Here is a 27,190-nt window from a genome sequence, read left to right on the forward strand (position 1 = left end):
TTCTTAGGCAAATGGATGGAGCTAGAGAACATCATACTAAGTGAGGTAACCCAGACTCAAAAGGTGAATCATGGTATGCACTCACTAATAAGTGGATATTAACCTAGAAAACTGGAATACCCAAGACATAGTCCACACATCAAATGAGGTACAAGAAGAACGGAGGAGTGGCCCCTTGTTCTGGAAAGACTCAGTGAAGCAGTATTCGGCAAAACCAGAACGGGGAAGGGGGAAGGGGTGGGTGGGAGGACAGGGGAGAGAAGGGGGCTTGCGGGACTTTCGGGGAGTGGGGGGCTAGAAAAGGGGAAATCATTTGAAATGTAAATAAAAAATATATCAAATAAAAAAAAAAGAAAACCTCAAGGCAGCTTTTCAGGCATTTGTACATATCTGTGTTCAGCGCCCTACATCAAGCTGTAATGGTGTCTGTTTTCATGTTGGTCACACACTAGCCAGGGTGTGGACGCTTCTGAGTCTACAATAGGGAGAGGCTTGGGAATTGTGAGTTCAGGGCTATTTGAGACATAGAGTGAGAGCTGTCTACAGCTAAAACAAATCAACCAGGTTCTCTAAACACACATAAAACAGACAAAACCAAAATTGCCCATAGCTATGCTTTGATTATTAGACCAGTTTTTGAAAATATGTATATTGTATTTGAATTATATTTTACCTCTCAGAAATGTTTTATATTTGTTTTAAAATGATCTTTTTAGAGGGTAGTAATATCTATACCTTGGTCTTTGAACTATTTTACAGATAATAACTTCTTAGCTACCCCTAGAAAATCTGTCATTTAAGCTGCTTCCCTGAATCCTCCTTATTACCTGTAAACTCAGTCTCAGCTATCTACATGTTCAGGGTTTCCCAGTGGCCCCCCACCCCCTTCTGTTCCTTCCTTTTTTTTTTTTTTTATTTTTTTTGGTTTTTCGAGACAGGGATTTCCCTTTGTAGCCCTGGCTGTCCTGGAACTCACTCTGTAGACCAGGCTGACCTCGAACTCAGAAATCCGCCTCTGCCTCCCAAGTGCTGTGATTACAGGCATGCGCCACCACCGCCCGGCTTCCCTTTGCTCCTTCCTAAACTGTCACAACAGTTTGAAGCTGCCTTGCTGCTGCCCACAGGGGTCTGTCTGTCTGTTGGCTGCTCACTTACTGCAGCCCCCAACAGGCTCCTGGAGGGACATTCAGACACCACTGTGGTTGCCATTGTGTGCCTTCTTCACAGTTACTGGTGTTAGTGGCTTGTACCTGACTAGAGATACCTGCTGAGCCATTTTGGCTGTGTGTCTGTCCTCCCGTTGTGGTGATTTCATTATGGGAACATACTGAGGCAATATTACGGTAGATGATCTTTCCGTAAACTCTTGTTTGATTTGAAAGTTATATTCCCTCATTCAATTCCCTCTAAAAGAGGTTTTGTGATAATGAATTTATTTAGTTTTTCCTACTTCTCTCTCTCTCTCTCTCTCTCTCTCTATTTCTCTCTCTCTCTCTCTCTCTCTCTATTTCTCTCTCTCTCTATTTCTCTCTCTCTCTATTTCTCTTTCTCTCTCTCTCTCTCTCTCTCTCTCTCTCTCTCTCTCTCTCTCTCTCTCTCTCTCTCTCTTCTTTCTGTAGACAAGTTTTCAATTCCCATTCTTGGCCTAAGATTTTGTTACTGCTCTGCCCTGTGCTCTGGACCTTCTCTGTCATCTACACCTGTCTACAGATGGTAGTGAGAAGATAAAGAAGCCACTTATAGTTTGCTAAGTGCTGTTGACTTAGCACTGCCAGCTCCACCTCCTCAGTTATAAAGCAAAGTGCTTCTGAGTCACCTGTCCCCATGCAGCCTTAGTAACAACACTTCCACATCTTTAGTTGTCTTTACTCTTTTTCCTAACATCCAGTGACAGTGTCTAGTAACTGAATAATTATTCATCTGCCTCATGCTGGTTCTAAGTGCTGTATGTGACACTCAGTTTCATTTCATCTTGAGACAAGCCATGTGTTAGGTGATGGTAGTCTGATTTTCTAGGTACATAAATTGGCTTCGGTTCAGGGAGGCCGAGTAGCTGGTCACAGAGCCAAGTAAATGTAAGTTTGAACCCAGAACCCAGGCTCCAGGCCACTGTCTTCTCATCCTTTATAAGTTCCAGACTAGCGATTTCCTCCACATGAGCTCACCTCTTCTCTACCTCTGTATTTGCACATGGCTTTCTCTGCCTGAAGTGCCTGTTCATTTCTTGTAGTTTTGGTTGTCAATCAGATGTGGTATTGCCATTAGAAATGTTGGGTGAGTTTTTCCTCTCCTCATTTGGAAGTACATTTTCCTTCTGACCTCTGGTAGCATTTTATTTACCAGAAGTCAGACAGTTTTGACATTTATTTTAATCTCAAAGTTAGTGTGGAATTCTTATTTTGGTTGCTGTCTCCATGGGTGCCTATGTCTAAGCTCCTGTTAGACCACAATAGGAATGAGCCAAGACCCTGAAGGCACTTGTAGTTTCTCCATGAAGGTTTTGCTTCTTAGCTAGGAAGTGGTGAAGATACTGGAGTACTCCGAGGTACATGACACACACCTCTGGGGTCTCCTGTTACCATTCAGCTATGGTTAGCATTTTCAATCATTTATTAATCTCTAAAAGGAAAACCCTTAAGTGTTAGGCCTTAGGACAGGGAACATGATCAATTTAAATTCAAGCAGTGGAAAGTTATAGGAAATAGCAGAGAGTTCTTATCCCCACTCTAAAGAGTAACAGTCTTGGGCTACTTTCCATTGGTTATCCAGTTGACCTCATCGTAGATCATGCCTTCTTCCTTCTTCTTCCTTCTTTTTCCTTCTTCTTCCTTCTTCTTCCTTCTTCTTCCTTCTTCTTCCTTCTTCTTCCTTCTTCTTCCTTCTTCTTCCTTCTTCTTCCTTCTTCTTCCTTCTTCTTCCTTCTTCTTCCTTCTTCCTTCTTCTTCCTTCTTCTTCCTCCTTCTTCCTTCTTCTTCCTCCTTCTTCTTCTTCTTCCTTCTTCTTCCTTCTTCTTCCTTCTTCTTCCTTCTTCTTCCTCCTTCTTCCTTCTTCTTCCTTCTTCTTCCTCCTTCTTCCTTCTTCTTCCTTCTTCTTCTTCTTCTTCTTCCTCCTCCTTCTTCTTCTTCTTCTTCCTCCTCCTCCTCCTCCTCCTCCTCCTCCTCCTCCTCCTCCTCCTCCTTCTTCTTCTTCTTCTTCCTCCTCCTCCTCCTCCTCCTCCTCCTCCTCCTTCCTCCTCCTCCTCCTCCTCCTCCTCCTCCTCCTCCTCCTCCTCCTCCTCCTCCTCCTTCTTCTTCTTCTTCTTTTCTTCTTCCTTTTTTTTTTTCATTTTTTTGGATTTGGGTTTCTCAAGACAAGGTTTCTCTGCATAGCCCTGGCTGTCCTGGAACTCACTCTGTAGACTAGGCTGGCCTCGAACTCAGAAATCTGCCTGCCTCTGCCTGCCTCTGCCTCCAGAGTGCTGGGCTTACAGGCGTGTTCCACCACCGCCCGGCTACTTTTTCTTATTTATTTTGTTTTTGTTGTTTTATTATTCCCAGTGTGATCTGGTGGCACGTCTATTTGTTAGCTTAGTGTCAGGCTGGAGAGACCATAGAACCTTGTGAAAGGATTGGAGAGCAGTGGATTGTTTTATTAATGTTTTCAGATGGAGCTTACATAAGTTTAGAGCACCTTGTCAGGTGGCCAGGTGCACAGAAGCAGTTATACCATCGTTACTTTTCTCTAGCAACTCTGCCCTTTTATTGTTTTGCTGGACGAGAGAGAGAGAGAGAGAGAGAGAGAGAGAACGAATGAACTGCTGTCAGCTTTCACACTTCCTTCAGAGCCAGGAAGAAAAGAGTATTTTCATAGGACAGTAGGTAAACAAGGCCAGAGCTGAATAGAAGTTTTAGGTTTTACCACTTTTGAGACAGTGAAGATATTAATCCCATTAGTTGCTGCTTGATGAGTACTGCTCCCCCTACAGTTGAGTGTTTATAAACATACTACTTCTCTAGGGCTTTGTCTTTAATGGATTTTATGACTTGAGTCCCAGTACTCATGGAAGTACTTACTCTATCTAGTTTAAAAGCAAAACAAAACAAAACAAAATAGGATGTCTTGTCTATCTCTGATACAGTTTATGGGGTTTTTGTTTTGTTTTATTTTTATTGTTTTTTTTTGTTTTAATTTTAGGACAGGGTCCCAGTGTGTATTCTAGCTAGTCTGGAATTTGCCATGTAGATGAAGCTAGTCTACATATAATTGAGAGTTGTTTTGTGCCTGATGAGAATCCAACCCAGGCCCTCTGAAAGAGCAGCCAATCCTCATAACCACTGAGCCTTCTCTCTAGCCTCCACCTTACAGATTTTTGATCTAGAAATTAGGTAAAAAACTACAAGGGAGACAAATACACTAGATGATCTCTTTTATTTAGCTCTAAAATAATAGCTTGCATAAGGATATATTTGCGGTGTGTGTCTCTCTGTTTAAAATTCATGCCCCTGTAGTCCCTGAGAAAGCTACAAAGTGTAATCCCTATTTAGATGCATGTTATATCAAGTTGTGAAGTATGTGATTAATACTAAAATGGAAAAACATAAATGTATTAAAAATAAAGTATATGAAATATGATAAAATTTTCATGAATTCAATTTTAATTTTAAGGTCTTAGTTATTTGAGTCATTACAACACATTGTCCTAAAAATGATAGGTTGCAGAGCCTGAGGTGTCATAAATGTGAGTGTGTCACACTGCATTATTGAGTAGTTTATTTTTCAATTTAGATTCTTGAAGACCTGGATGAACAAATTTATATGATTACCCTAGAAGAAGAAGCACTCCAGAGAAGACTACATGGTATGTGTGTTACATAGTTAGAGTGTGTAGAAAACTTGTTTAATTCTTCTTTGAAGGTCTGATAGGATTCTGCACTGAAACCATCTGGTCCTGTGCTTTTTTTGGTTGGAAGACTTTCTATGACTCCTTCTATTTCTTTAGGCATTATGGGACTGTTTAGATGGTCTAGTTGGTCCTGATTTAATTTTGGTATTTGGTATCTGTCAAGGAAATTGTCAGATTTCCTCCAGATTCTCCAGTTGTGTTGAGTACAGTCTCTTGTAGTAGGATCTGATGATTTTTTTGATTTCCTCAGTTGTTATATCTCCCTTTTCATTTCTAAGTTTGTTAATTTGGATACTTTCTCTGTGCCCTTTGGTCAGTCTGGCTAAGGGTTTATCTATCTTGTTGATTTTCTCAAAGAACCAGCTCCTGGTTTTGTTGATTTTTTTGTATGGTTCTCTTTGTTTCTACTTGATTGATTTCGGCCCTGAGTTTGATGATTTCCTGCCTTCTACTCCTCCTGGGTGAAATAGCTTCTTTTTGTTTCAGGGCTTTCAGGTGTGTCATTAAGCTGGTAATGTATGCTCCCTCCATTTTCTTTTTGGAGGCACTCAGGGCTATGAGTTTTCCTCTTAGCACTGCTTTCATTGTGTCCCATAGATTTGGGTATGTTGTGTTTTCATTTTCATTGTGTTCTAAAAAGTCTTTAATTTCTTTCTTTATTTCTTCCTTGACCAAGGTATCATTGAGTAGAATATTGTTCAGTTTCCACGTGTATGTGGGTTTTCTGTTCTTTTTGTTGCTATTGAAGACCACTTTTACTCTATAGTGATCTGATAGGAGGCATGGGATTAGTTCGATCTTCTTATATTTGTTGAGGTCTGTCTTGTGACCAGTTATATGGTTGAACAATTGAAAAATGGAAATATAACTCTCTCTGAGGCTTATAAGTGACAAAGGACCTTCCTGACACAGGGAGCCTGTGAGGGCCAAAGGGCTAGTTCCCCAGCAGACTTCCCCAATAGCTCCTTGGACATACTCAGTTAAAAGGTCTGCATGCTGCCCCACTGACTGGGGCCTGCTTGTTTTCGAGAGTTGAAGGTAAGAGTAGTCTTCCTTAGATCCTCAGGAACACTTTTGGCTCAGGTGATTTTTATCAGCCTTGGGATATTCCAATGGTGATTGGACCTGTTCTAGTTGCAAGTTGCCTTTCAAATTATTTTAGGGAAAATCTTTAATAGAGTGTTGCCATGATTGGTCACTGTGGACTATTTCAGATGGAAACTAATAGGCTGAATTATTTATTATATAAATGATTCTAGGCCCAAGTTGACATTTGACTTTATTAACAATTGTAAGCTTCCGTAGCTTATTGGTTAACATCCATGGAGTGGAAGAAGCAAAAATCAAAGAACATTTTATGATTTGCTGTTTTAAACTTAAAAAAAATATTTATCTTACATATGGGTGTTTTGCATACATGTGTGCCTGTGCAGCCTGTGTATACAGTGCCCGCAGATGACAGAAGAAGGCATGTGATCCCTTGGAACTGGAGATGCTGTGAGCCAGTATTTGGGTGCTAAGAATCAAACCTGGGTCCTCTAGAAGAGCAAGTAGCGCTTTTAACCACTGAGCCATCTCTCCCACCCCAATGATTTGCTAGTTTTAGGAAAAAAGTAGAAGCAGGCCTTTAGTAAGGTAAGCCTAACCCTTATGGATTTTATTAAATATCATACAATGTTCAGTGCATTTTGTTGTTGCAGTTCTTTTATATTTTAAGTTATAAAGCAAAAGTATGTTCTACCCTTGCTCTGAGAAGAGCAGCAAGAGCATCAGACTCTGAAACTATGCTCATGCTGCTGCCGTGTGGGATCGATGGTGTCATTGCTCATGGTGCATTAGTGTGGGGGCTGTGGGTGTTAGTACAGCAGCTTTGGAATATGTGTTTTCCTCAGTGCATCCTTACAGTGTTCTAGAGAGACCCCATAATTGGCTGGTGGTAAGAAGGACGTTGCTGTGGGGCTAGCACTTGTCTCACTTGAAGGTAGCATGGCATGCTGCAGCTAGCACTCTGTCCTGCCATGGGATTCCCACGTCTTTTTAAATGTATTAGTGTAACTGAAACATGGAATGGCTACTATGGCTTCTTCAGTGTTCTCTGGTACTTGAATATGCTGCCATATAAACTGTTGAGTGGCTTTCTTCTCTTTCATAAGCCCTGCTAATGAAATAGCGAAGCTGTGCTTGGGTACAGGGTCAGTGTCCTGAGGAAGCCATCCTGTCCTCAGCCTGTCCACTTTCTAAAGCTCAGCCCTGGTTTTGCATTAGATGTGGTGCAGATGAATTAAGACTATCCCAAGATGATACATTAGTTAACTGATGGAGAAGAGAGAGAGAGAGAGAGAGAGAGAGAGAGAGAGAGAGAGAGAGAGAGAGAGAGAGAGAGAGAGAGAGAGAGAGAGAGAGAGAGAGAGAATGAATGAGAATGAATATGAATGAAACAGGCTTAGTGTCCAAACGCATAAGAGAGTAGGAGGGAGCCACAGAGTTCTACACAGAGATCTGACCCATGCGATGATCCTGGCAGAACTCTACTCCTCCTGTTCCTCCCACAGCCTCCTTAGAATGCTGCCTGGAGGCTCACAGCAAAGGGTGTGCTTAGCCCTCATTCTCTGTGACAGGTGACAACAGATGAGTCCAGTGTTTGGACTCCTGACTCTGTGTTTCTAAGTGTCTTATTTCTGACTGGGTTTTCATGTTCCATAGCTTCTGTAACTTTCCATGTGCTGCTTATATCTGAAAATCAATCCACTTGTGACTCCTGCACCCTCAGTCTCCCCTTTCTGCTCTCTCCAGTGCCAGTGCTATTGTGTCCCCAGCACCTTTGTGTGGTGACCATCTTCTCACAGCTTAGCTTTACTCTAGGGGAAGGTGGTACGTTGTACAGCACAGTTGAAGTCTTTCTACATCCTACCCTTTTTCCTGGGGTCCTGCTCACTCTTGTCCAGCACTTGGATCTCTTGTGGAGCTGCGATTCCTGCTACCAGGCTATTCCAGCTTCTCCTGTCATAGTAGCTCCTCATTCCCTAGAACTCTCTCTTCTGACGGCTCTTTCTGATCTGTGGTTTTTCTACACTTGTTACAGCCTTTCCAACTTGGGGAAATGTCTTGGCCTTCTGTTCTACCTGTCTGTAATATCTTGGCCTTGCTCCCTACAGTGATCTGATGCCTGAACATCTCACTCTTAGGCATCCATACTCCTAGCTAACTCTGCTGTTTCACCTTTCTTGTCATCCTTCATTTTCCACAGTTTTTCGAGTCTCAGCATGCCACTCCCTCAGTGGCCTTCACCCTGCTATGTGCAGTCTTAGAACCAAACTTTTTCGCTTAAGCCATATGACTGGTGAATTAGAAATGGAGCCTGCCTGAGTGCTTTCTCAGGTTCTTGCCCGTGTTCCAGGCCTGTGCTGTAGCCAGTGAAGCCCAAGCCTTGCCTGCTTGTCCTATTTTTTTGCTTTCTCCCGATTATCCTGCTTGCTCTTCCTAGTAATATGTGACCATTCCTTACGTTTACTTTAAAGTCTTTAGATGACTTTTCTTTTAAAATTATTTCTTTTGTTTTTTTGACTTTATGCTCCTTTTCCTCTTTCCTTACTTCAAACCCTCTCTTATACCTTCCTGCTCTCTTTCAAATTCATGACCGTTTTTCCATTAATCGCTGTTATGTACATGTGTGTATATACATATATTCATAAATACAACCTACTCAGTCTGTATAATGTTAGTTATATGTATATTTTCAGGGCGCATCACTTAGTGTTGGATAATCAGTTAGCATGCTCTTCTCTGGGGAAGATTATTTCTTCCACTCTCAGCATTACTTAGTTGAGTTGTAGGATATTTGGTCACACTGTGAACCCTGAGATTGTGTTATTGACTGAAAAAGAAAACTTTTTCAGGTTGTGATGTAGCTCAGCCTTTAGCACACACTTTTTTAAAATTGAATATAACCTTCATTTACATTTTAAATGCTAAAACCTTTCCTTGTTTCTCCCTTCCCTGAAAACCCCCAACTCCTCCTCCCACCCCCTGCCAGCAAGTATATGCCCCTCCACCGACCTACTCCTACCTCCCCCACCTCAATTTCCCTTTGTTGGGGGCTTCTGTTGAGCCTTCACTGGACCAAGGACCACTCCTACCACTGATGCCCAACAAGGCATTCCTCTGCCACATTTTGGGCTGGAACCATGTGTACCCCTTGACTGATGGTTTAGTCCCTGGGAGTCCTGGGGTGTCTGGGTGTCTGACATTGTTCTTCCCATGGCGCTGTAAACCCCTTCAGCAACTCCAGTCTATCCTCCAACTCCTCCACTGGGGACTTGGCTGGTAGCATCTGCCTCTGTATGTGTAAGGCTCTGGCAGGGCCCCTTCGGAGACAACCATTTCAGGCTCCTTTGGGTATGCACTTCTTGTCGTCCATAATAGTATTGGGGTTTGGTGACTGTTTATAGGATGAATCCCCAGGTAGGGCGTCTCTGGGTGGCCTTTCCTTCAGTCACTGCTCCACACTTTGTCTCCATTATTGTTCCTGTGGGTATTTTGTTCCTTTTCTCAGAGGAACCAAAGTACTCCCACTTCAGTCCTCCTTCTTCTTGAGCTTCCTGTGGTCTGTGAATTGTAACTTGTTTATTTTGAACTTTTGGGCTAACATCTGCTTATTAATGAGTGCATACCATGTGTGTTCTTTTGTGATTGGGTTACCTCACTCAGGATGACACTTTCTAGTTTCATCTATTTATTTGCCTAAGAATTTCATGATAGTACACACTTTTAATCCCTTTGGCTAGAATGCAGATACAACCTTAGTGCACAGTTTTAATTCTAAACAATGAAGGTAACGTTAGTTTGTAGAAGGACATGCTTGAAAGGATGTTTAATTGAGTAGCAGACAAAGTGACTCATCAGAGAAAGATTTGACAGAAAAGAATTTTCCTAACTCTCTCAGAGTTAGCAAAGGGAATCTGCTTAAGAGAGCAGTGCAGAGAGGGAGGGAAGCAGTTCCCTGGGTCAGTTACAGAGTGATTGCACAGGGAGAACAAACTAGACAGATGAAGGCAGAATAAATAAGGCAGAGAGTGAGAAGGAGACAGATTAGAGTCAGATAGTGTGTCTGAGGCCAAGCACACCAATTCAGGAGATGCCAAGAGAGAGTCACACCAGAGTGAATCAGTCAGCTGGGAGAGGGGCTTAAGGCAGAACAGCTAAGTCGAACCAGGCAATGAGAGATCAAAAAGAGCTCGGAAGGGTGAGCTTATTCAGCAATAAATCTCAGAGACTAAAAACATTCTAGACCTACATAATTATAAGGAGGCTAGAAGCTTCTAGGACTAGTCCTAGATTAGTAGTAAGTATTGGAGATGTCAATCGCCCAGGCAAATAAAAGTTACTTTTGCATAGTTGCCTATAAATTTTTTTTTGTGTAGAGTTGAGGCCCATGGGACTTTTAATAAGTAAAGACAAGGAAATTTAAGCTACCTCCTGATCTGTAGGAAGGGGTGGGGCATGGGAGAATGGGTCAGCAAGAGCCCTTGGGCCTACTGTAGGCGTTCGAAAGCTCAAACCCCACACCCCAGTGACACACTTTCTTCAACAAGGCTACACTTCCTAATCCTTCTAATTTTTTTAAAACAGTTCCACTCCCTGGTGGCTAAGAATTAAAATATATTAGCCTGTATGGGGTATTATTATTCAAACCACCACACTCCTATTTGCAATAGTCTCAAAGAAGAGAAAATACCTATAAATAAAGGACCTCAGCAATGAGAAATCTAAATCTCTGAAGAAAGAGATAGAGAAAGACACTAGAAAAATTGAACAACATCTCATGGATTGGTAGCATTAATATTGTGAAAATAACTATTTTTGCGTGAAGCTATTTATAGATTCAATGCAATCCCAGTCAAAATCACCATCTCATTCTTCATAGAAATAAAAATAACTGTCTTGAAATTCACATGGAATCAAAAAAGATCTGGGGAAGTCAAAACAATCCTGAGCAGAAAAAGACAATGCTGGGGGGAAATCACTATTCAAGATTTAAGTCAATAACAGAGCTGTCGTAATACAAACAATATGGTGCTGTCACAGAGAGAAAGACCAGTGGGACAAAACTAAGGTCTAAGCATGAGGACATATAACTTCAGCCATTTGATATTTGACAAAGATGTCAAAAAAGATAAGCTGGAGAAATGAAAGCATCTTCAATAAATGGTGCTGGGAAAACTGGATGTCTACCAGCAAGAAGAACTGTATCTATCATCTTGCACAAAAACTAACTTCAAATGAAAGGACTTCTGCTAGAAGAAAACACAGGAAATACCATCCATCATATAGGTGTAGGAAAGGACTTCCTGAAAAAGACTTCATTTGCCAAAGAAGTATGGCAAACAATTGACAAGTGCGACTTCATTAAACTGAACAGCTTCTGCACATCTAAAGAAACAACCATGTGAAGAAGGAGAAGGAGAAGAGAAAAAACAAGAGAAGAGAAGAAGCAGGAAGCAGCAGCAGCAGCATATAGAGTGGGTGAGAAACTTTGCCAACTATAGATCTGACAGAGGATTGATATCCAGAATACACACACACACACACACACACATATACACACACACATACACACATATATGTACATGTGTGTGTGTATATGTATGTATATATATTCCTCAAAAACAGTCAAAAAACAAAGTACCGATTTTAAAAAAAAGGGAGGGGATGGTGGCTGGGACATGAACAGAGAGCTCTGAAAAACAAAAAACAATGGGTTATAAAGTATCTCAAAACATTGTTCAAAGTCCCTGGCAATTAGGGAAATGCATATCAAAACAGCTTTTTTACCCCCAGTCTGATTCACAAAGATCAACAAAGCAATTGACAATAGATGATGGGTGCAGCATGGTGGAAAGGGAGTCCTCATTCACTGTTAGTGGGACTGCAGATTGGTACAGGCATTATGGAAATCAATGTAGAGAATTCTCAAACAGCTGAAATCAGTTTACCATGACTCAGTTCTAGCACTCGTTGACATGCCCACAAGACACAGCATTGTACTATAGATACATTCTTGCTCAGCCACAGTCATTGCTGCCCTATTCTTACAGCTAGGTCACCTTTTCTTTTCCCAGATATTCCTCACTACCTCAGCTACTGACTTTGTTTCCTGTTACTTGAGGAAACAGAAGCAACTATGAAGAAATGAACCTGCTGCTCTCTTCTTGCAAACATGTCACTGCCCACTCACTCACTGTGCAGCCTCATCTCCTGGCCCACGCCTGGCTTGACTTTACTCTGGCTCGGGTCTGCCTTGCTCAGGTGCCAGCCCTTGTCTCTGTTCACTGACCCAGCAATTTAGCTGCTGCCATTCTGCCTCCCCTCCAAGTTGTCTGCATGAAGACAACTGTGCATTTTTTAAAACAATTGTCTTTGCAATCCATAAAAAAATGCTCACTTCTGTAGTAGGACAGAGATGGTGTGTATCTGGATCTTGATGTCAGCTCTTCCCTAGTCCTGAAGCTGACTTCCTGGGGGAACACTGTGCATGGTGAAGGCCCTGGTCTGGGACACAGGCCATGTCCCTTTGAATTGCACCTCTGTTGGCCAAACAGACTGCCCTCTGTCAGGCCTGTGGTACTCATAGAAACTATAGTCCTCTGTCATGACTCTGACATAGCATGAGACCCAGCTTGAAAACTGATGCTAATACTTAGGTGGGGTACTAGAGACTGAGAAAAGAGGACTGGGAGAAGAAGAGATGATACTCAGAGGTATGAAGTCTTAGAGGAGCAGTGCTATCAGCAGTGCACTGTAAGAAGAACACAGTTAATAATGAGGACAAGTCCTGTCAAAGATGTAGGGATACAGGGATACTTGTTCACTTTCCAGGAAATGCAGACGGGTACAACCATTATATAAATCAGTGTGGACATCCTCACAAAGATGGAAGTAGATCATCTGCTACAAAATCTAGCTATGAATTCTTTGACAGATATGCAGAAGACCCTGTATCCTTCTATAAAGATACTTGCTGATCAGCGTTCACTGCTACTCTATTCACAATAACCAGGAAATAGAAACTTCCTAGATATCCATCAACTGATGAATGACTAAAGGAAATGTGATACATTTACACAATGGAAAGTTGTTAAGTAGAATTAACAACATTTACAGATAATAAATAGATCTTGAAACAGTCATTAACCTAGATTCAGAAAGATAAATATCACATTTTCTCTCATTTATAGATGTTGAAGATTCAAAGCTAAAATTCACAAATGAGAGAAAATATGTGATACATATATACCCATACATAAAAAGTTTTAATGGGGCTATCCTGTAATAGGGCAACAATTCTACTAAATACCATGGGCTAACAAAAACCCAGTGCCAGGCTGGATTACCTTTGTAGGTCGTTGGCTGGTGAAGCCCCGTAGAGCCCTAAGTATTACAGACTATTGCCAGTGCTTGTGGTTACCCTTCTAAACTTGACAGTAAGGCCCAACTTCTGAAGATTCTGCATACATGCAGGAATCAAGCTAGTTCAAATCTGGAAGCTTCATTCCTACTGACTAGCTTTCATAGTGCAGGAAGGATATACAAGCTACTGGGGAAGAAAAATAGTCATGTATTACCCAGTTGTGAACATTGGGAGCTACAGTAGCAAGTGACCTGACAAAACATAATTATGATAGGAAAGTAGATTTACTTCTTTGTTCTAGGTCTTGACCTCAAAGCGCCTCTTGCAGGACTTACCATTCTTTTTTTCCCCTTTTCTTTCTTTCTTTCTTTCTTTCTTTCTTTCTTTCTTTCTTTCTTTCTTTCTTTCTTTCTTTCTTTCTTTCTCTCTCTCTCTCTCTCTCTCTCTCTCTCTCTCTCTCTTTCTTTCTTTCTTTCTTTCTTTCGTTCTTTCTTTTTTTTGTTCTTTTGGTTTTTTTTGGATTTGTTTTTTTCGAGACAGGGTTTCTCTGTGTAGCCCTGGCTGTCCTGGAGCACACGCTGTAGACCAGGTTGGCCTTGAACTCAGACATCCTCCTGCCTCTGTCTCCCAAGTGCTGGGATTATAGGCGTGCGCCACCACCGCCCAGCTAGGACTTGCCATTCTTGTGAGTGCAGCAAGGTCCTGCAATCCTACGTCCTCAAGTCTACCTCCACTGCACACTGCCTCCTCTCACCTGCTTTATGTCTCTACAGTTCTTCCACTCTGTGACACGCCTGTCTCTCCACACTGGACAGAGGTTCTCAGGTCAGGGAGCCTCATAAGTGTGCTGTGCTTTACAAGGAAAAGGCTGTGTGTGTAGAATATACGTACCCCATGGTTGTACCTTGCGTCAGTGGGTAGATAATAAAGCAAGCAGAACCAAGGCAGAGCGTTAAGAAGGCAGGCAGGGGAAGGGAAATGCAGCGGGAGGACAGAAAACAGAATCCTGGTGACCATGTTTAGGAAGGGGGTGACACAGGCACAGTAAACAGCTGAGGTTAGGCAGGTGGAAATAAGGGGGTTTCCCCACTGTTGTACGTACACAGTCTGTGCAACCAGAACTGTTGCTTCCAAGACCCTGCAGCAAGGACCCATTATAGTAATCAGGTAGAAAATCATTTATAGCTTCCCAGTGTTAAGAGGAAGCATATATCATTAACATACTTAAATGTTTATGTAATGCAATGGCATTAATTGAAATAATTAGATTTTGTGTGTGTATAGCCCATGGGTATACTGGATAACTTTAGAAGTTCTGTAATGAATAGAAATTATTTTTTTGTTTGAGTTCAAAACATTTAGTTCTTTTAAGATAATTTATTTTAAACTATTATAGTCTTTGAACTATAACTCAATTCTGTTAGGTACTATTTTCATATTTGTGATAAAAATTTGTATATCACTTTTGGAGGGGTGTCAATTTCTTGTTTGCTTTATTATAAGTTGGTTTTTTCCCCAGACCTGGAGATTGAATACTGGGTCTTCTTTGTACATGTTAGCCAGGCATTCTACCACTGAGCTGTCGCCAGCCTCTTGATCCTAATTTGTTTTTAAAAGCCATTCACATTGAAACTTACATTAACTCTTTATTCTTAGAGCACAGAAGCAGCAGCAGTTTTTCCTAGGCTTTAATACTTTTGGGTTCTGAAAAATAAAGGGTCTGAAGAGAATAAGATGTGTCTGTGCGGCCTCTTCCTGGGCCGTGGTGACCTCAGCCAGTGTCATTGTCAGTATTTGATTCTTGCTACTTAGAAGCTGAGTCTCAGGGTTTTATGAAGATACTGAAACTCGGGATTTATCTATGGCTGCTTTGTCATAGTGCTTTCTGTCAGGTATTTCCTTGTGTTACTGGCAGGACTGGAGGCAGTTAGAATATTGCTTATCTAATGTTATTTATATATGGCTAACACAAAAACTTTTTTTTGTTGTTGCTTTTTTTTGGATTTGTTTTTTTTTTTTTTTTTTTTCAAGACAGGGTTTCTCTGTATAGCCCTGGCTGTCCTGGAACTCACTCTGTAGACTAGGCTGGCCTCGAACTCGGAAATCCGCCTGCCTCTGCCTCTGGGATTACAGGCGTGTGCCACCACCGCCTGGCATCACAAAAGCTTTCTTAATCACTGAATAAAGAATAATACCTCTTTGAATAGGGATATAAACACCATATGCCACTATAGTAGGCTATTTGTATAGATTACTGTATTTCTTTGCCTATACACACACACACACACACACACACACACACCCCACTAGGGAAATATTTTGGACTTCAATTCTGGGATTCTATGCAAAGTATCTGGGCACAGTCAGACAGCCTAGACCTGATAATGTATCTTCAGAAAGCATTTATATATATGTAGGGATGAAACAGTGACAGAAGTCATAATCTATTTGGCTTCTTGGTCCTTTTGTGTCACTTTCATGATAATAAAATGTAGTTCAAACAAATTATTTGCTGCATGAGTGACTGGGAAGTATAAACTAAAATGTCAGTAAGAAGGGCAGCTTTGGGAAACAAAGCAGAATCGTGTGGATCATGTGTCATACATAGTCCACAGAATTAGGAAGAGAAGTTGTATTATAAAATTCACATCTTAAAAATTGGAATGTGAGTGAATTCTGTATATGTCAGTTTCTTTTCAACCACATCTATGTGAATGCTGGTGTTACCATATTTGTTGGTAGAATAAAATATGAATGGTAAAGGGTGGTCTTTACCTTACATCTTAACATCTTGTCTAGTTTAAGATCTATAGTGCTTGTGTCTGAAATAGAAAAAAGACCAAAGCATTTTTTATTGTATCTAACATTACATAATATTCTTAAAGATGGTTGTCTTAATATTTTTACCCTTGCTTGCAGTTATTAGTAGTGAAAGTAGGTTTTCATACCCACCGTTGTTTGAATATTAGAAGTCCTATAATAAAAGATCTTTACCAATCCTACATCTGAGAGGGCTAATATACAATATATACCAAGAACTCAAGAAGTTGTATTGCAGACAATCAAATAACCCTATTAAAAATGGGGTACAGAGCTAAGCAAAGAATTTTCACCTGAGGAATATTGAATGGCTGAGAAGCACTTAAAGAAATGTTCAACATCCTTAGTTATCAGGGAAATGCACATCAAAACAACCCTGAGATTCTACCAGTCAGAATGGCTAAAATAAAAAACTCAGGTGACAGCAGATGCTGGAGAGGATGTAGAGAAAGAGGAACACTCCTCCATTGCTGGTGGGATTGCAAGCTGGTAAAACCACTCTGGAAATCAGTTTGGTGGTTCTTCAGAAAATTGTATGTAGTATTACCTGAGGACCCAGCTATACCACTCCTGGGCATATACCTAGAAGATGCTTTAATGTGTAATAAGGACACATGTTCCACTATGTTCATCACAGCCTTATTTATAATAGCTAGAAGCTTGGAAAGAACCCAGATGTCCTTCAACAGAGGAATAGATACAGAAAATGTGGCACATTTACACAATGGAGTACTACTCAGCTATTAAAAACAATGACTTCATGAAATTCTTAGGCAAATGAAGGGAATTAGAAAATATTATCCTGAGTAAGGTAACTCAGTCACAAAAGAACACACATGGTATGCATTCCCTGATAAGTGAATATTAGCCCCAAAGCTCTGAATATCCAATATACAATCCACAGACCACATGAAGCTCAAGAAGAAGGAAGCCCAAAGTGTGGGTGCTTCAGTTCTTCTGAGAAGAGGAACAAATATGTAGATAAAGTGTAGAGCAGAGACTGAAGCAAAGGCCATCCAGAGACTGTCTCACCCGGGGATTCATCTCATATACCGTCACCAAACCCCAACAACTATCATGGATGCTAAGAAATCCTTGCTGAAAGGAGCCTGATATGGCTGTCTCCTGAGAGGTCCTTCCAGAGCCTTGCAAATACAGAGATGGATTCTCACAGCCAATCATTGGACTGAGTATGGGATCACCAATGGAGGTGTTAGAGAAAGGCCTAAAGGAGCTGAAGGGGTTTGCAACCTCATTGGAAGAACAACATCAGCCAACCAGATCCCCCAGAGTTCCCAGAGTAGCCATCATCCAAGGGGTACACATGGTTCCAGCTGCACATGTAGCAGAGGACGGCCTTGTCAGGCAGCAATGGGAGGAGAGGTCCTTGGTCCTGTGAAGGCTTGATAGATGCCCCAGCATAAGGGGAATCGAGGCCAGGGAGGTAGGATTGGGCGGGTGGAGGAACACCCTCTTAGAAGTAGGGGGAGGGAGAATGGGATAGGGGCTTGGGCGGGGGGACTGGGATAACATTTGAAATGTAAATAAAGAATATATCCAATAAAAGAAAAGAAAAAAAAAGAAGTCCTATAATAGTCATAGGACTATTGTTCATAGTCCAGGTTCATAGTCATGTGACATCAGAAGCCAAAAGACACAACAATGTTAATCTCAATGAGATGGTGTGTCTGTGTCTCTGTGTATGCGCGTATGTGTGTGCATGTGCCTGCGTCTCTTCTATAGGCAGCCTCAGTTTTAGCACACAAACAGCAGATCTACTGGAGACTTGGACATGAAGGTTCAGCATCTGGGTGCCTCAAAACAAATGTAGTTTCTCTGGGGACAGTCCTTTTGCTCTATAAACCTTAAGGAGCCTTGGGCTTGAACAATCACTTTTCTGTTACTTGAAATAATTATCAAATCTTGAAAAATCTCTCATTCTTGGAGATGGGATTGCTGGTAAAATTTAAAATTGTAAGCAGTTAAAATTTTATAGTTGTTTGAATCACTTTTTTGTTTTGTTTTTGTTTTTTCGAGACAGGGTTTCTCTGTGTAGCCCTGGCTGTCCTAGAACTCACTCTGTAGATCAGGCTGGCCTCGAATTCAGAAATCCGCCTGCCTCTACCTCCCAAGTGCTGGGATTAAAGGTGTGTGCCACCACTGCCCGGTACTTGGATCAAGTTTTTAAATCTACCCCTTTTGTTTATATGCCAAATTAAAAAATATGAAGAGAATCATTTTATACTGGAGATTGCTACTTTTGAATAATTTAGTACCCTGATTTATTTAAGGTACAGAATTGTTGTGGAAATAATTTTATTGCATCAAGTTATTTTAATTGTATACATGCCTATTTCAAATGTATGTTTGTTTTAAAATACATTGCATATTTTAAATTAAATAATGTCTGTCCTTGAACATCTGATGCAATCATATATTGAGACTGTCTTGTCCATTGGATAAGCTCAGATATTAAAGAAATGCTGGAATTTTGGAAATTCTGTTATCTTGCAAGCAACATATTTTCAGCACCACACCAGGTTTTCAGCTTAAGAATAAAGCTGGGAAGAATGCCTTCAGCTATTAGTTTTCCTGAATCCAAAGACACGGGTGGGGCAGGATCAAAAATACTCATTTGATCAAAGTTATTGGCTCTGAAGGTATTCTTACCTGTGTAAGGAAGATGAAAGGTGTTGTTTTTATTGCATGCTAGTAACAGTGTAATTTTGAACTAATTGGTGTTGAACTGCCAATCACCTGGGGGGGGGGGAGTGCAAATAGATACTCTTACAACTTCCTTTGAGGTAGTGAAATCTTATGTCGGGGCTGGAGGAAAAACAGAATCATACCGTTAAATTGACCTTAAGTGAGCTGCTTTGCGGTTTTCTTGGAGAATCCCTTTTTATTTTTCAGGGCTTGTCCAAACAGGTTTTTGTCTACGATTTGACTTATTGACTAGACAATGCTGACACTGAACATTTTGGGTTTGTTTTGAAATAAAATAATGATAGTATAGTTTTTAGGATGTTTTCATTTTTTTGTGCAACTTAAATTGCTATACTAGTCGAGTGTTTGATTACAGTGTGTCATAATTCCTCATACTGGCCATTATTGACTTTTGGCCATTTATAATGAATGATTCTGTCCCCCAAAGCTTGCTTTTTGCTTGGGTATTAATTTATTAGTGTGTAATGAAGGAAGGGAATGTCCTGAAAACTCATTTCGGGGGGACCTTTTGGAGGATAGTAGGAATGTGTTCTTGGTTTTTGTGTGAAAGATAGCATCACCTCTTGTGTATTGGGAATTAGGGCACCTAAAATAAAAAGTCCATTTCAGAAATGTGACTTCAGGGCATTGGAGAGATGGCTCACTGATTGCTCTGCCAGAGGACCTGGCTTTTTTTTTTTTTTTTTTTTTTTTTTTTTTTTTTGGTCTTCTGGTTTTTTTTCGAGACAGGGTTTCTCTGTGTAGCCCTGGCTGTCCTGGAACTTACTCTGTAGATCAGGCTGGCCTTGAACGCAGAAATCTGCCTGCCTCTGCCTCCCAGAATGCTGGGATTACAGGCGTGCGCCACCACCGCCCGGCTAGGACCTGGGTTTAATGTCCAGCATCTACACAACAGTTTGCAACCATCATAGTTGCAGTTATAGGGAGTCTGACACCCTCCTCTGGCCTCTGAGGGCACTGCATGCATGTGGTGCACAGACATGTTAAAGGAAACACACCATAGACATAAAATAAAAATTATTTTTCTCTGAAGAAACATGCATTCAGTATTCTAGATGTTTATATTAAACCTTGTGTACACACCACAAGGTTGGCTTCTTCTCTCTTCATTTAATTTCAAGTGGACACCAGAAATGTTGTCCTGGTAGCCATTCTTTTCCAAAGTTCAAAATAGTTATCAATTTTTCTCCAAGCTTTAAAACGATTACTGGAAGTAAAATACCAGTTAGATATTTTATGCTGTGATTTAAAGATATTTAACAGTTTTACAATCCTGTGCCTTTCTCTGCAAGTCTTCCTTTCTTCTTTCCCTTGGAGATGCCTGCTAACTTTGTATCCTAATTGCTTCCTTTTTGCTTTGGTTGCTAGAACCTGAAAACTAAATTTGTAGTCAAACTGTAGTAGTTTTAGATCACAGTGCTTGAGAATCTGTGTACTTGATGTAGCCCTCCTCTTGTAAAAAATAAAGTTGAATATTAATGAATAAAATAATGAAGCTGAGGCACCCTGGAGACAGCATAGAACTTTCAGCCAACAGGTGGCACTAGATCTCTATTTCTAGTGATGAGAGGAAATGAGGGTGCAAAAAAACGGAAACTTAGGATCTGTGACTCTAGGGTCTTAAAAAAAGAAGGCGTTTGAATTTCCACAGTGACCCATAGTGAACCTATGTGGCCCAATACTCCTTTGCATCTTTGCTTGAGAATGATCATTGTTTGCCTGTACTAGTCAGTTGGCCTTCTTTCTTCTGGCTCAGTTCTTTTGGCTTCTTGCTCTTTAGTCCCCAAGAAGACCAAGCCTGGGTGAACATCCAGCTGTTTGAAGTACCATCTTCCCTAATTAAGTGTGAAGGAAGCAGCAGTGAAGACAGAAAACAGAAGTAGGGGCACTTGTTTAGGGTCAGTGAAGAAGATGATCATCTAGCAAGTGAGACTTACTTAACAGTTAGTTGGAGAGACAGGAAAGAATTTGTACAAGACAGAATTTGTATGTAACCTCCAAATATAACAAGATAGGCCACGGAGATGTATGAGAAAAGAAAACACAAGTATCTAGAGCTTTAAAAAAAAGAAGGCAAGTAAAGAATGATGAGCGAAAGATGCCCGTTTCTAATCCCCAGAACCTGCGAATGTGTTACTTTGCAGATACAATCAGAGTAAATGTATGAGATTCATGGGCATACAGGGTATCTGGTGGGTTCAGGGTTAAGACTACAGGAGGATGGCCAAAGGATGGAAAGGACAATGAAAGCATAAGTGGGAGTGGTTTGAGGAAGGTCTGAGAGCCAAAGAATGTAGGTAGCCTTGGGGTGCTAGGAAAGACAAAGGTTGGCTCTCCCCTAGGGTGCCCTAGGGACAGTCTTGCTAACACCTTGATGGTAGGACTAGACACCAAGAACTGCATGACAAGAAATTGATGCTCTTTTGGGTCTTAAACTGTATGGTAATTTGGTCCAGCACCATTAAGAAGTTAATATAGTCTTTCTGAAAAATTAATCACCTGGCTGATTGTGGTAGAAAAACTCTTGTGAATAACAGACCAGAATATAGGAGAAAATCCTTGATGAAATAGTAAGTATGGACTGTAGAGGTGAAGTACTGATGTAAGCATATGTGTAGATGGAAAGAAAATAGCAAGTGAGAAAATGTGGTCAGGTAAATAACAGACACCGTTCCCCAGGTGGACACTGAGTGCAGATTCAAAGCCCTAGAGGCTTACAGCAGAGATTGCCACATGGACATTGGTATTCTAGTGCTCTATGCCTTTTTCACTGAACAGGGATTTAAAATACTGAAATTTATCCTACAGCAACTCTGACTTCCAGAAATGATGTAGTTGAGCAGGGTCTAACTAGAGTCTTCACCCCTCCTGACTAGTATGCATGGTACCAGAAGGTACTCTGTATGCTACCAGAGAAGAAGGTAACTACCAGCTCAGCTATAAACTTTTCTGATCTGCAGCGGTGGCCTATCTGCATGATATGATGGAATAATAGTGGCACAAACATTGTGAGTAACTAGCTACTCTGATTGGATTTAAGGCCCACTCTAGGAGTTGGAACCTATGCATCACACACAGGAGAAAATAAAATACTATTGTCCTGCTAAAGGAACATAGCAATAAAATGATGTATATGTATGTATATATATATATATATATGTATATGTTTTGTTTATATACTCATGTATGTGTATACACACACACACACATTCTGCAATACACTACTGCTCAGCCATCATCAAAAATTTACGTAGGTACTACTTCAGAAACCTACAACTGAACAATTGATTAAGAGTGAGAGATTTCAGGAGGAACAATAATATGTACCAACCAGTACCTCCAGAGTTTTCAGGGACTAAACCACCAACCAAAAAGTAGACATGAAGGGCCCTATGGCTCCAGCTACATATGTAGCAGAAGATGACCATTTTAGACATCAATGAGAGGAGAGACCATTGGTTTTGTGAAGGCTCGATTCCCCAGAATAGGGGAATGCAAGTCAGGAAATTGGGGGGTGAGCAGGAGGAGGGGGATGGGATAGGGGGGTTTTTGGTGGGCTAACATGGAAGGAGGTTAACATTTGAAATGTATATAAAGCAAATATCTAATAAAGAAAAGAAAAAGAAAGTGAGAGATTTCTGAATATTGAGTTCCAAATGGGACGTCTTCATCAAACCCTTCTCAGGGCTCAGGGAACTATGTAGAAGAGGAGGTGGAAAGATTGTTAGAGCTAGGAGAGATAAATAACTCCAACGAAACATTGCCTTCCAGACATATACAGAACTGATGCACATACAAACTTAGAGACATGCACAGGATCTGCACAGGTTCAAGCCAGGGGTATGTGGGGTAGAGGAAATCCCAGAACTGAGAGGAGAAATGTAGACATGATCTGATCAAGAAGCTATCTCCAATTGACAAATCACTTGTAAAGAAAAATTGGTTTTCTCCAATGGAGTCTCATTGGGTATATTAACCACACTTAAGGGTAGGTCCCATGTCCTGCAGTAGATGGCCAGCAAAAAATAAAAGATAAAGAAATGAATTCAGTGGTATTTTTTGTAGACTTTTTATCTCACATTGCTCTGTTTGAACACAGTTACTAATCTCTTATATATTATGGTTTCTAATTTTTTTGTTTTTATGGGTTTTGTTTGTGTGTATGTTTCTTGTGTTCTTTTAAAAAATTCTGTTTTAGTTGCCTGTTTTCTGAAGAGAGATAAAACGAAAGGAAAGAAAGTATAGAGTTGGGATGGTAAGGGAAGTGGGAAGGATCTGGGAGGAGTTAGGGTAGAGGAAATTGTGATCAGAATATATTGTATGAAAAATTATTTTTAATAAAAATATTTTTTAAAAAATTCAGTGACAAACTTACCATCTGCAGCTTGTAGTTGTGAAGAGTTACACCTTTTCTAAGATGTTACTTATTGATTAGGCCTCCCCCCTCAAAAAAAAGCAGTATTGGCGAATTCCTTTTACATCTCTGCATTGATACCAGAGATTAGTCTAACAACTGCACAGAAGGAAAAATGTAACATTAGTCTTGAAATAATACTTTAGCAAGATGAGGATTTGGAAGAAGGAGTGAGGAGCAGTGAGGAAATGGTTAGCTAATGTTGTTGTGAGTTTTACCATGACACAGAATGCTGTACAGAAAAGCAGACTGTAGGCTAAGGATGTTTATTACAGGGAAAACTCTGACTCAGCACAAGTGTACTGGTAAGCACTGGAATACCTAATGAATTGGGGAAAGAATTACCAAAATTCCATGTAGCTGAGGAAAGAAGGAAAAGAAGAAATCAAGGTAAATAAACAGTCCACACATTTGCCCTGCATAGAGGGAAAGCACCAGTCCTTACACATTGATCTAGTATGTGGGAGGCACAGTTTAGTCCCTTGATGTCACTGTTGAGCTGCTGGGAAACCACATGGAATCTTACTCTGGCTCTGGCTTCTAACTTCTAAGTATTTGAAACTATTTCTTTATTTTTTAAGCTACTTTGATTTTGTGACATAGTGGAAAGCATCCTGATAAGTACATGCCATCCCATGGGTGAGAACAGACAGAATCATAAACCTAGGGGGTCCTGAAATTCCAAGGGAAAACCACAATAATAACTTAGAATTTAGCAGACAAGAAAATGTTGGAATTAGCCAGTTTAACAGAGCAAAAGGAGTCTTTTCCTAACTCATCTATGCTTGATTTATACTTTGCAATTCCCCGACGTCATGAAGGGATACCACCAGATATGGTAGCATGAACTAAGAAAGGGAGGGCTTGTTAAAAAGCTGTCATGAAGTGGCTTAATTGCTACATTCTTTGCTTCTATCCAAGGTACCAGGCACTTTCCTCTTGTCCATCTTAGAAGAAGAGTAAAAATTACTGTGTAAAACAGGTTCTCTGGCCTGGTAGGATAGGAGTGCTTGCAGACAAAATATATAGATTCCGTCATTCTCCATTTGCATAGCTGAACTTTAATTTGAGAAGGAAGTCGGGAGGGTTTTTTTTTCAGGAGCTTGCCCAGCCAAAGAAGAAAGCTCTGCAGCTCTAGCAATAGGAAATCTCTATATTGTTAGGAGTGAAGCTCATCTTGTTAAAATCCCCCAGAAATCTGAAGTTCAAGTTGGCATTTATTCCACATGGCTTCATTCTTAAAACACAAGAACACAATCAAAACTCTGGTGACTGAAGAAAGCCTCTCGTGTGAACAGAAGCGGATGTGGGCATGTGGATGTGGGCTACGTGGAAGATTGGCTAAAGATGAACCACCCTTCATGCCCTGTGTGGACAAGAAGAAGGCCACATTTTGTGAAAGGCCAAGGCTCCATCATCTGGTACATCCAGTTAACAGAACGAGTTCTTGAAATTTAGAATTCAGAAAATAAGCCAGAATGATAGGAATAAGTAAAGTATATGAGGTAAGAATGTTCCAGATCAGTAGAACCAGCCTCTTCCAAACAGGATTAAGAGAGAGAATATGGTGAAAAAAAAAAGAATCAAGAAATTACTCTGATCTGATATATGAATTTGGGGCTTGAAAATGTTCTTCTGTGCCCAGTGGATATGTCACTGCACAGACATGTATTTACAGTAAGAACACTGGGAACAAAGATCCTGTACACTTTACACTGGCGTTGACCAGCAGACATTTCTGGGGTAAGACTGAGAGTTGCTGCAGACTTTGTAAAAGCAGTGCTGCAGCTGTAGGCTTAAAGGCTTATCTCCAATTTGTGGTTCTGTTTTGCACAACCTTCCTAATGCTGTGATGCTTTAATATAGTTCTTCATGTTGGGGTGAAATAAAATTATTTCAGTTCTTACTTCATAACTCTAATTTTGCTACTGTTATGAATTATAATGTAAATATGTTTTCTGATGATGTTAGGTGACCTCTGTGAAAGGGTCATTTGACTGTGGGTTGGGACCCAAAGGTTGAGAACCACTACGTTAGAAGGTGCATCTTAGCAGCCAGAAGCTGAGGCATGTCCTGGAAGGGTATCCTGTCTGTAGTCCCTTCCCCTCTCTCTGCTTCCTGGACACCTTGAGGTGTGAGGAATCTGTAAAGCCCCTTGTGGTGAGGTGGTATCAGGGAGAAGCAGGCACTGAAACAAGTCCAAGGCCGGGACATTAAGCTTGTGCTCACTTCATTCTGAGAAGGGTAAGACTTAAAAATCACTGAAAACTAAGACAAATAGTGTAGAAAGTTGGTGTTCTGAGTTATTCTGAATGCAGGTACTATAATTTACTGAATATAAATAGTGTAAATTGTCTGTAAAGACAGAATGAATGAGGGTAGGCTACTTAGCACATCTTATTCTAGGTCCTCCTTGTTTTTTCTCTGATAAAGCCAAAACTTTGCCTCTTTCCTCTCCTAGCTGAATTAGGGAGAACTCCCAAGCTTTCCTTCTGAGTCTAGTGACTTAAAGGCCCTGATGATGGGTTGACCTCTTCCTGCTGTGCTGTGCTCACCAAGGCTTCAGAGACAGACTTTTGTAAGGTTCTGTGCCCCTTCATTCTTACCTCTTCTGCTCCACTTTCTTGTCATCCTCACCCATTATTTCTAAGTCTCAATGGAGAAAAGACAGATACAGAAAGAAGTTGGATTCGGTTGGATTGGGCTCTCTGATGGGAAAACCAAAGCAAAAGTAGTGTAATGTTTTGCATAGGGAGGCAAGGTTATTATAGATAGCTGAATAAAGAGGTAGGTTTAAATTGATCTGAGTAGGATCGATCTCTGTAGGTGAGCAGTCTTCAGGCCATACATAACCCTGGGAAGAAAGCTAAGGTTGACATTTGTGCACTCACAATCAGCAGTTGCACTTAGACCAGGAAAGAAGGCCTTGCCATTTGTTTTTCTTTTCTTTTTTTTTTTGATATAATTTATTTACATTTCAAATGATTTCCCTTTTCTAGCCCCCCCACTCCCCGAAAGTCCCGTAAGCCCCCTTCTCTTCCCCTGTCCTCCCACCCACCCCTTCCCACTTCCCCGTTCTGGTTTTGCCGAATACTGTTTCACTGAGTCTTTCCAGAACCAGGGGCCACTCCTCCTTTCTTCTTGTACCTCATTTGATGTGTGGATTATGTTTTGGGTATTCTAGTTTTCTAGGTTAATATCCACTTATTAGTGAGTGCATACCATGATTCACCTTTTGAGTCTGGGTTACCTCACTTAGTATTTGCCTAAGAATTTCATGAATTCATTGTTTCTAATGGCTGAATAGTACTCCATTGTACTGTTTTTTTTTTTGCATCCACTCTTCTGTTGAGGGATACCTGGGTTCTTTCCAGCATCTGGCAATTATAAATAGGGCTGCTATGAACATAGTAGAACATGTATCCTTATTACATGGTGGGGAGTCTTCTGGGTATATGCCCAGGAGTGGTATAGCAGGATCTTCTGGAAGTGAGGTGCCCAGTTTTCGGAGGAACCGCCAGACTGATTTCCAGAGTGGTTGTACCAATTTGCAACCCCACCAGCAGTGGAGGAGTGTTCCTCTTTCTCCACACCCTCTCCAACACCTGCTGTCTCCTGAATTTTTAATCTTAGCCATTCTGACTGGTGTAAGATGAAATCTTAGGGTTGTTTTGATTTGCATTTCCCTAATGACTAATGAAGTTGAGCATTTTTTAAGATGCTTCTCCGCCATCCGAAGTTCTTCAGGTGAGAATTCTTTGTTTAACTCTGTACCCCATTTTTTAATAGGGTTGTTTGGTTTTCTGGAGTCTAACTTCTTGAGTTCTTTATATATATTGGATATTAGCCCTCTATCTGATGTAGGATTGGTGAAGATCTTTTCCCAATTTGTTGGTTGCTGATCTGTCCTCTTGATGGTGTCCTTTGCCTTACAGAAACT

At 40.8% G+C, this 27,190-nt stretch overlaps 1 protein-coding gene across 9 annotated transcripts in view; it reads left to right on the plus strand.

Annotated features, from left to right (window-relative positions):
• Positions 1-27,190, plus strand: part of Lmbr1 (limb development membrane protein 1) — a 156,152-nt gene that overhangs the window by 94,068 nt on the left and 34,894 nt on the right. For all 9 annotated transcript variants that reach the window (XM_052172947.1, XM_052172951.1, XM_052172948.1 and 6 more), the window contains one exon: positions 4,765-4,837. In XM_052172947.1, coding sequence (XP_052028907.1) covers positions 4,765-4,837 — 73 coding nt within the window. The remainder of the gene's footprint in view (positions 1-4,764; positions 4,838-27,190) is intronic.

The sequence above is a fragment of the Apodemus sylvaticus genome, chromosome 2, assembly GCF_947179515.1.
Source record: "Apodemus sylvaticus chromosome 2, mApoSyl1.1, whole genome shotgun sequence".
In the NCBI taxonomy this organism is placed as follows: Eukaryota; Metazoa; Chordata; class Mammalia; order Rodentia; family Muridae; genus Apodemus; species Apodemus sylvaticus.